Raw genomic sequence first — 9,442 nt, forward strand, 5'->3', positions numbered from 1 at the left:
AGATGTGTAGGTTAGGTGGATTGGCCATGCTAAATTGCCCCCTTAATAGAACATAGAACAAAGAAAGCCACAGCACAAACGGGCCCTTCGGCCCACAAGTTGCGCCGATCACATCCCCACCTCTAGGCCTATCTATAGCCCTCAATCCCATTAATTCCCATGTACTCATCCAGAAGTCTCTTAAAAGACCCCAACGAGTTTGCCTCCACCACCACCGACGTCAGCCGATTCCACTCACCCACCACCCTCTGCGTGAAAAACTTACCCCTGACATCTCCTCTGTACCTACCCCCCAGCACCTTAAACCTGTGTCCTCTCGTAGCAACCATTTCAGCCCTTGGAAATAGCCTCTGAGAGTCTCCCCTATCCAGACCTCTCAACATCTTGTAAACCTCTATCAGGTCACCTCTCATCCTTCGTCTCTCCAGGGAGAAGAGACCAAGCTCCCTCAACCTATCCTCATAAGGCATGCCCCCCAATCCAGGCAACATCCTTGTAAATCTCCTCTGCACCCTTTCAATGGCTTCAACATCTTTCCTGTAATGAGGTGACCAGAACTGCGTGCAGTACTCCAAGTGGGGTCTAACCAGGGTCCTATAAAGCTGCAGCATTATCTCCCGACTCCTAAACTCAATCCCTCGATTAATGAAGGCCAGTACGCCGTACGCCTTCTTGACCGCATCCTCCACCTGCGAGGCCGATTTAAGAGTCCTATGGACCCGGACCCCAAGGTCCTTCTGATCCTCTACACTGCTAAGAATGGTACCCTTCATATTATACTGCTGCTTCATCCCATTGGATCTGCCAAAATGGATCACCACACACTTATCCGGGTTGAAGTCCATCTGCCACTTCTCCGCCCAGTCTTGCATTCTATCTATGTCTCGCTGCAACTTCTGACATCCCTCCAAACTATCCACAACACCACCTACCTTGGTGTCGTCAGCAAACTTACCAACCCATCCCTCCACTTCCTCATCCAGGTCATTTATGAAAATGACAAACAGCAAGGGTCCCAGAACAGATCCCTGGGGCACTCCACTGGTCACTGACCTCCACGCAGAGAAAGACCCCTCCACAGCCACTCTCTGCCTTCTGCAGGCAAGCCAGTTCTGGATCCACAAGGCAACAGCCCCTTGGATCCCATGCCCTCTCACTTTCTCGATCCCAAGCCCTCTCACTTTAATAACCAAAGATGTGTGGGTTAGGTGGATTGGCCATGCTAAATTGCCCCTTAGTGTCCAAAGATGTGTAGGTTAGGTGGATTGGCCATGCTAAATTGTCCCTTAGTGTCCAAAGATGTGTATGTTAGGTGGATTGGCCATGCTAAATTGTCCCTTAGTGTCCAAAGATGTGTGGATTAGGTGGATTGGCCATGCTAAATTGCCCCTTAGTGTCCAAAGATGTGTGGATTAGGTGGATTGGCCATGCTAAATTGCCCCTTAGTGTCCAAAGATGTGTGGATTAGGTGGATTGGCCATGCTAAATTGCCCCTTAGTGTCCAAAGATGTGCAGGTTAGGTGGATTGGCCATGCTAAATTGCCCCTTAGTGTCCAAAGATGTGCAGGTTAGGTGGATTGGCCATGCTAAATTGCCCCTTAGTATCCAAAGATCTGCAGGTTAGGTGGATTGGCCATGCTAAATTGCCCCTTAGTGTCCAAAGATGTGCAGGTTAGGTGGATTGGCCATGCTAAATTGCCCCTTAGTGTCCAAAGATGTGCAGGTTGGGTGGATTGGCCATGCTAAATTGCCCCTTAGTGTCCAAAGATGTGCAGGTTGGGTGGATTGGCCATGCTAAATTGCCCCTTAGTGTCCAAAGATGTGTAGGTTAGGTGGATTGGCCGTGCTAAATTGCCTCTTAGTGTCCAAAGATGTGCAGGTTGGGTGGATTGGCCATGCTAAATTGCCCCTTAGTGTCTAAAGATGTGTAGGTTAGGTGGATTGGCCATGCTAAATTGCCCCTTAGTGTCTAAAGATGTGTAGGTTAGGTGGATTGGCCGTGCTAAATTGCCTCTTAGTGTCCAAAGATGTGCAGGTTGGGTGGATTGGCCATGCTAAATTGCCCCTTAGTGTCCAAAGATGTGCAGGTTGGGTGGATTGGCCATGCTAAACTGTCCCCTTAGTGTCCAAAGATGTGCAGGTTGGGTGGATTGGCCATGCTAAACTGTCCCCTTAGTGTCCAAAGATGTGCAGGTTAGGTGGATTGGCCATGCTAAACTGTCCCCTTAGTGTCCAAAGATGTGCAGGTTAGGGGGATTGGCCGTGCTAAATTGCCCCTTAGTGTCTAAAGATGTGCAGGTTGGGTGGATTGGCCATGCTAAATTGCCCCTTAGTGTCCAAAGATGTGTGGGTTAGGGGAAAATGTGCAGAATTACAGTGAGGTAGAGTGCGTGGATAAGACGCTCTGTCAGAGAGTCGGTGAAGATTTGATGGGCTGAATGGCCTCTTCTGAGCTGTAGGGATGAGATGAAGGACAGGGCAGTCCAGAGGGGCTTTATCTGGTCCGTGTGCCCGTGTGGGGTATCGGAGGCTGGTATCTATCGAGCGGGAGGGGAGATCCACCCTTGCCCGCCGTGCTAATCGCGCCCCCTCCATTGACGTAGAGCCTGCCCCATTCTTTGTCCCGTGCCAGGATGATGCCAGCGGCTGGATGCAGGACAGCTGCCTGACGCTGGGTGATGCCTACATCATCGTCTTCTCGCTGACTGAGCGGGCGAGCCTCCAGCGAGCGGGCGAGCTGAGGGACAGGCTGAGAGGACACAGACCCTTCGAGGACATCCCCATCATCCTCGTCGGCAACAAGACAGACCTGGTCCGCTCCAGGGAGGTCACGCTGGAAGGTGAGGGCGATACGGGCGGAGGGGCGTTCGGGAGGGTGAGGGCGAGATTTATCCTGTATCTAATCCCCCCCCCCCCCCCCCCGTGCTGTACCTGTCCTGGGAGTGTTTGATGGGGACAGTGTAGAGGGAGCTTTACTCTGTTTCTAACCCCGTGCTGTACCTGTCCTGGGAGTGTTTGATGGGGGACAGTGTAGAGGGAGCTTTACTCTGTATCTAACCCCGTGCTGTACCTGTCCTGGGAGTGTTTGATGGGGACAGTGTAGAGGGAGCTTTACTCTGTATCTAACCCCGTGCTGTACCTGTCCTGGGAGTGTTTGATGGGGGGGACAGTGTAGAGGGAGCTTTACTCTGTATCTAACCCCGTGCTGTACCTGTCCTGGGAGTGTTTGATGGGGGGGACAGTGTAGAGGGAGCTTTACTCTGTATCTAACCCCGTGCTGTACCTGTCCTGGGAGTGTTTGATGAGGACAGTGTAGAGGGAGCTTTACTCTGTATCTAACCCCGTGCTGTACCTGTCCTGGGAGTGTTTGATGGGGACAGTGTAGAGGGAGCTTTACTCTGTATCTAACCCCGTGCTGTACCTGTCCTGGGAGTGTTTGATGGGGGGACAGTGTAGAGGGAGCTTTACTCTGTATCTAACCCCGTGCTGTACCTGTCCTGGGAGTGTTTGATGGGGACAGTGTAGAGGGAGCTTTACTCTGTATCTAACCCCGTGCTGTACCTGTCCTGGGAGTGTTTGATGGGGGACAGTGTAGAGGGAGCTTTACTCTGTATCTAACCCCGTGCTGTACCTGTCCTGGGAGTGTTTGATGGGGACAGTGTAGAGGGAGCTTTACTCTGTATCTAACCCCGTGCTGTACCTGTCCTGGGAGTGTTTGATGGGGACAGTGTAGAGGGAGCTTTACTCTGTATCTAACCCCGTGCTGTACCTGTCCTGGGAGTGTTTGATGGGGACAGTGTAGAGGGAGCTTTACTCTGTATCTAACCCCGTGCTGTACCTGTCCTGGGAGTGTTTGATGGGGGGACAGTGTAGAGGGAGCTTTACTCTGTATCTAACCCCGTGCTGTCCCTGTCCTGGGAGTGTTTGATGGGGGACAGTGTAGAGGGAGCTTTACTCTGTATCTAACCCCGTGCTGTACCTGTCCTGGGAGTGTTTGATGGGGGACAGTGTAGAGGGAGCTTTACTCTGTCTCTAACCCCGTGCTGTACCTGTCCTGGGAGTGTTTGATGGGGACAGTGTAGAGGGAGCTTTACTCTGTATCTAACCCCGTGCTGTACCTGTCCTGGGAGTGTTTGATGGGGGACAGTGTAGAGGGAGCTTTACTCTGTATCTAACCCCGTGCTGTACCTGTCCTGGGAGTGTTTGATGGGGACAGTGTAGAGGGAGCTTTACTCTGTATCTAACCCCGTGCTGTACCTGTCCTGGGAGTGTTTGATGGGGGACAGTGTAGAGGGAGCTTTACTCTGTATCTAACCCCGTGCTGTACCTGTCCTGGGAGTGTTTGATGGGGACAGTGTAGAGGGAGCTTTACTCTGTATCTAACCCCGTGCTGTACCTGTCCTGGGAGTGTTTGATGGGGGACAGTGTAGAGGGAGCTTTACTCTGTATCTAACCCCGTGCTGTACCTGTCCTGGGAGTGTTTGATGGGGACAGTGGAGAGGGAGCTTTACTCTGTATCTAACCCCGTGCTGTACCTGCCCTGGGAGTGTTTGATGGGGGACAGTGTAGAGGGAGCTTTACTCTGTATCTAATCCCCCCCGTGCTGTACCTGTCCTGGGAGTGTTTGATGGGGGACAGTGTAGAGGGAGCTTTACTCTGTATCTAACCCCGTGCTGTACCTGTCCTGGGAGTGTTTGATGGGGACAGTGCAGAGGGAGCTTTACTCTGTATCTAACCCCGTGCTGTACCTGTCCTGGGAGTGTTTGATGGGGGACAGTGTAGAGGGAGCTTTACTCTGTATCTAACCCCGTGCTGTACCTGTCCTGGGAGTGTTTGATGGGGACAGTGTAGAGGGAGCTTTACTCTGTATCTAAACCTGTGCTGTACCTGTCCTGAGAGTGTTTGATGGGGACAGTGTAGAGGGAGCTTTACTCTGTATCTAACCCCGTGCTGTCCCTGTCCTGGGAGTGTTTGATGGGGGACAGTGTAGAGGGAGCTTTACTCTGTATCTAACCCCGTGCTGTCCCTGTCCTGGGAGTGTTTGATGGGGACAGTGTAGAGGGAGCTTCGCTCTGTATGTAACCCCGTGCTGTACCTGTCCTGGGAGTGTTTGATGGGGGACAGTGTAGAGGGAGCTTTACTCTGTATCTAACCCCGTGCTGTCCCTGTCCTGGGAGTGTTTGATGGGGACAGTGTAGAGGGAGCTTTCCTCTGTATCTAACCCCGTGCTGTACCTGTCCTGGGTGTGTTTGATGGGGGACAGTGTCGAGGGAGCTTTACTCTGTATCTTACCCCGTGCTGTACCTGTCCTGGGCGTGTTTGATGGGGACAGTGTAGAGGGAGCTTTACTCTGTATCGAACCCCGTGCTGTACCTGTCCTGGGTGTGTTTGATGGGGGACAGTGTCGAGGGAGCTTTACTCTGTATCTAACCCCGTGCTGTACTTGTCCTGGGAGTGTTTGATGGGGACAGTGTAGAGGGAGCTTTACTCTGTATCTAACCCCGTGCTGTACCTGTCCTGGGAGTGTTTGATGGGGGACATTGTAGAGGGAGCTTTACTCTATATCTAACCCCATGCTGTACCTGTCCTGGGAGTGTTTGACGGGGGACAGTGTAGAGGGAGCTTTACTCTGTATCTAACCCCGTGCTGTACCTGTCCTGGGAGTGTTTGATGGGGGACAGTGTAGAGGGAGCTTTACTCTGTATCTAACCCCGTGCTGTACCTGTCCTGGGAGAGTTTGATGGGGGACAGTGTAGAGGGAGCTTAACTCTGTATCTAACCCCGTGCTGTACCTGTCCTGGGAGTGTTTGATGGGGGACAGTGTAGAGGGAGCTTTACTCTGTATCTAACCCCGTGCTGTACCTGTCCTGGGAGTGTTTGATGGGGGACAGTGTAGAGGGAGCTTTACTCTGTATCTAACCCCGTGCTGTACCTGTCCTGGGAGTGTTTGATGGGGACAGTGTAGAGGGGGCTTTACTCTGTATCTAACCCCGTGCTGTACCTGTCCTGGGAGTGTTTGATGGGGGACAGTGTAGAGGGAGCTTTACTCTGTATCTAACCCCGTGCTGTCCCTGTCCTGGGAGTGTTTGATGGGGGACAGTGTAGAGGGAGCATTACTCTGTATCTAACCCCGTGCTGTACCTGTCCTGGGAGTGTTTGATGGGGGACAGTGTAGAGGGAGCTTTACTCTGTATCTAACCCTGTGCTGTACCTGTCCTGGGAGTGTTTGATGGGGACAGTGTAGAGGGAGCTTTACTCTGTATCTAACCCCGTGCTGTACCTGTCCTGGGAGTGTTTGATGGGGGACAGTATAGAGGGAGCTTTACTCTGTATCTAACCCCGTGCTGTCCCTGTCCTGGGAGTGTTTGATGGGGACAGTGTAGAGGGAGCTTTACTCTGTATCTAACCCCGTGCTGTACCTGTCCTGGGAGTGTTTGATGGGGACAGTGTAGAGGGGGCTTTACTCTGTATCTAACCCCGTGCTGTATCTGTCCTGGGAGTGTTTGATGGGGGACAGTGTAGAGGGAGCTTTACTCTGTATCTAACCCCGTGCTGTACCTGTCCTGGGAGTGTTTGATGGGGACAGTGTAGAGGGAGCTTTACTCTGTATCTAACCCCGTGCTGTACCTGTCCTGGGAGTGTTTGATGGGGGACAGTGTCGAGGGAGCTTTACTCTGTATCTTACCCCGTGCTGTACCTGTCCTGGGGGTGTTTGATGGGGACAGTGTAGAGGGAGCTTTACTCTGTATCTAACCCCGTGCTGTATCTGTCCTGGGAGTGTTTGATGGGGACAGTGTAGAGGGAGCTTTATTCTGTATCTAACCCCGTGCTGTACCTGTCCTGGGAGTGTTTGATGGGGGGACAGTGTAGAGGGAGCGTTACTCTGTATCTAACCCCGTGCTGTACCTGTCCTGGGAGTGTTTGATGGGGACAGTGTAGAGGGAGCTTTACTCTGTATCTAACCCCGTGCTGTCCCTGTCCTGGGAGTGTTTGATGGGGACAGTGTAGAGGGAGCTTTACTCTGTATCTAACCCCGTGCTGTACCTGTCCTGGGAGTGTTTGATGGGGACAGTGTAGAGGGAGCTTTACTCTGTATCTAACCCCGTGCTGTACCTGTCCTGGGAGTGTTTGATGGGGACAGTGTCGAGGGAGCTTTACTCTGTATCTAACCCCGTGCTGTACCTGTCCTGGGAGTGTTTGATGGGGGACAGTGTAGAGGGAGCTTTACTCTGTATCTAACCCCGTGCTGTACCTGTCCTGGGAGTGTTTGATGGGGACAGTGTAGAGGGAGCTTTACTCTGTATCTAACCCTGTGCTGTACCTGTCCTGGGAGTGTTTGATGGGGACAGTGTCGAGGGAGCTTTACTCTGTATCTAACCCCGTGCTGTACCTGTCCTGGGAGTGTTTGATGGGGACAGTGTAGAGGGAGCTTTACTCTGTATCTAACCCCGTGCTGTACCTGTCCTGGGAGTGTTTGATGGGGGACAGTGTAGAGGGAGCTTTACTCTGTATCTAACCCCGTGCTGTACCTGCCCTGGGAGTGTTTGATGGGGGACAGTGTAGAGGGAGCTTTACTCTGTATCTAACCCCGTGCTGTACCTGTCCTGGGAGTGTTTGATGGGGGACAGTGTAGAGGGAGCTTTACTCTGTATCTAACCCCGTGCTGTACCTGTCCTGGGAGTGTTTGATGGGGGACAGTGTAGAGGGAGCTTACTCTGTATCTAACCCCGTGCTGTACCTGTCCTGGGAGTGTTTGATGGGGACAGTGTAGAGGGAGCTTTACTCTGTATCTAACCCCGTGCTGTACCTGTCCTGGGAGTGTTTGATGGGGGACAGTGTAGAGGGAGCTTTACTCTGTATCTAACCCCGTGCTGTACCTGTCCTGGGAGTGTTTGATGGGGACAGTGTAGAGGGAGCTTTACTCTGTATCTAACCCCGTGCTGTACCTGTCCTGGGAGTGTTTGATGGGGACAGTGTAGAGGGAGCTTTACTCTGTATCTAACCCCGTGCTGTACCTGTCCCGGGAGTGTTTGATGGGGGGACAGTGTAGAGGGAGCTTTACTCTGTATCTAACCCCGTGCTGTACCTGTCCTGGGAGTGTTTGATGGGGGACAGTGTAGAGGGAGCTTTACTCTGTATCTAACCCCGTGCTGTACCTGTCCTGGGAGTGTTTGATGGGGACAGTGTAGAGGGAGCTTTACTCTGTATCTAACCCCGTGCTGTACCTGTCCTGGGAGTGTTTGATGGGGACAGTGTAGAGGGAGCTTTACTCTGTATCTAACCCCGTGCTGTACCTGTCCTGGGAGTGTTTGATGGGGGACAGTGTAGAGGGAGCTTTACTCTGTATCTAACCCCGTGCTGTACCTGTCCTGGGAGTGTTTGATGGGGGACAGTGTAGAGGGAGCTTTACTCTGTATCTAATGGGGTTCCCCATTCCTGTCGGTGAGGATTTTGGGAATGTTGACCTGTTCCTGACCTCTGACCCTCTCTCTCTCTCTGTGACCTCCCGCAGATGCCCAGTTGCAAGCGGCCACCTTCGACTGCAAGTACATCGAGACGTCTGCCGCTCTGCACCACAACACCCGCGAGCTCTTCGAGGGCGTGGTCCGCCAGCTGCGTCTGCGGCGGGGCAACGGCGCTCGGGCGAGGGAGGGGCGTGCCGGGGGAGGGAACAGCGGCGCCAGAGCGTGACGGAGCGCGCGCGGCGCTTCCTGAGGGGTTTGGTGAGCGGCGGAACCCGGGGATTCTTCCGACAGCGATCCAAGTCCTGCAACGACCTCACCGTCCTCTGACGAGCGAGGGAGCGAGGGTGGAGGGAGCGAGGGAGAGAGGGAGCGAGGGCGGAGGGAGCGAGGGCGGAGGGAGCGAGGGCGGAGGGAGCGAGGGAGCGAGGGTGGAGGAGCGAGGGAGAGAGGGCAGGGGGAGAGGGAGCGAGAGTGAGGGCGGAGGGAGCGAGGGAGCGAGGGAGCGAGGGCGGAGGGAGAGGGCGGAGGGAGCGAGGGAGGAGGAGTGAGGGCGGAGGGAGCGAGAGCGAGGTGGGGGAGTGAGGGCGGAGGGAGCGAGGGAGCGAGGGCGGAGGGAGCGAGGGAGCGAGGGCGGAGGGAGCGAGGGTGGATGGAGCGAGGGAGCGAGGGAGAGGGAGCGAGGGAGAGAGGGAGCGAGGGCGGAGGGAGCGAGGGCGGGAGCGAGGGGGGAGGGAGAGAGGGAGCGAGGGTGGAGGGAGCGAGGGCGGAGGGAGCGAGGGAGAGAGGGAGCGAAGGCGAGGGAGTGAGGGCGGAGGCAGCGAGGGCGGAGGAAGAGAGGGAGCGAGGGCGGAGGGAGTGAGGGCGGAGGGAGCGAGGGCGGCGGGAGCGAGGGTGGAGGGAGCGAGGGCGGAGGGAGCGAGGGAGAGAGGGAGCGAGGGCGGAGGGAGCGAGGGGAGCGAGGGCGGAGGGAGCGACGG

At 54.5% G+C, this 9,442-nt stretch overlaps 1 protein-coding gene across 1 annotated transcript in view; it reads left to right on the forward strand.

The window, feature by feature from the left end:
- LOC144490594 (GTP-binding protein REM 2-like) overlaps positions 1–8,792 on the forward strand; it is a 31,752-nt gene extending 22,960 nt beyond the window's left edge. The window contains 3 exon segments of the mRNA XM_078208307.1: positions 2,633–2,840; positions 8,513–8,670; positions 8,673–8,792. Of these exon segments, the coding sequence (XP_078064433.1) occupies positions 2,633–2,840; positions 8,513–8,670; positions 8,673–8,792 (486 nt within the window).
- The last annotated feature ends 650 nt before the right edge of the window (positions 8,793–9,442 follow it).

The sequence above is a fragment of the Mustelus asterias genome, unplaced genomic scaffold (genome assembly GCF_964213995.1).
Source record: "Mustelus asterias unplaced genomic scaffold, sMusAst1.hap1.1 HAP1_SCAFFOLD_3476, whole genome shotgun sequence".
Taxonomy (NCBI): Eukaryota; Metazoa; Chordata; class Chondrichthyes; order Carcharhiniformes; family Triakidae; genus Mustelus; species Mustelus asterias.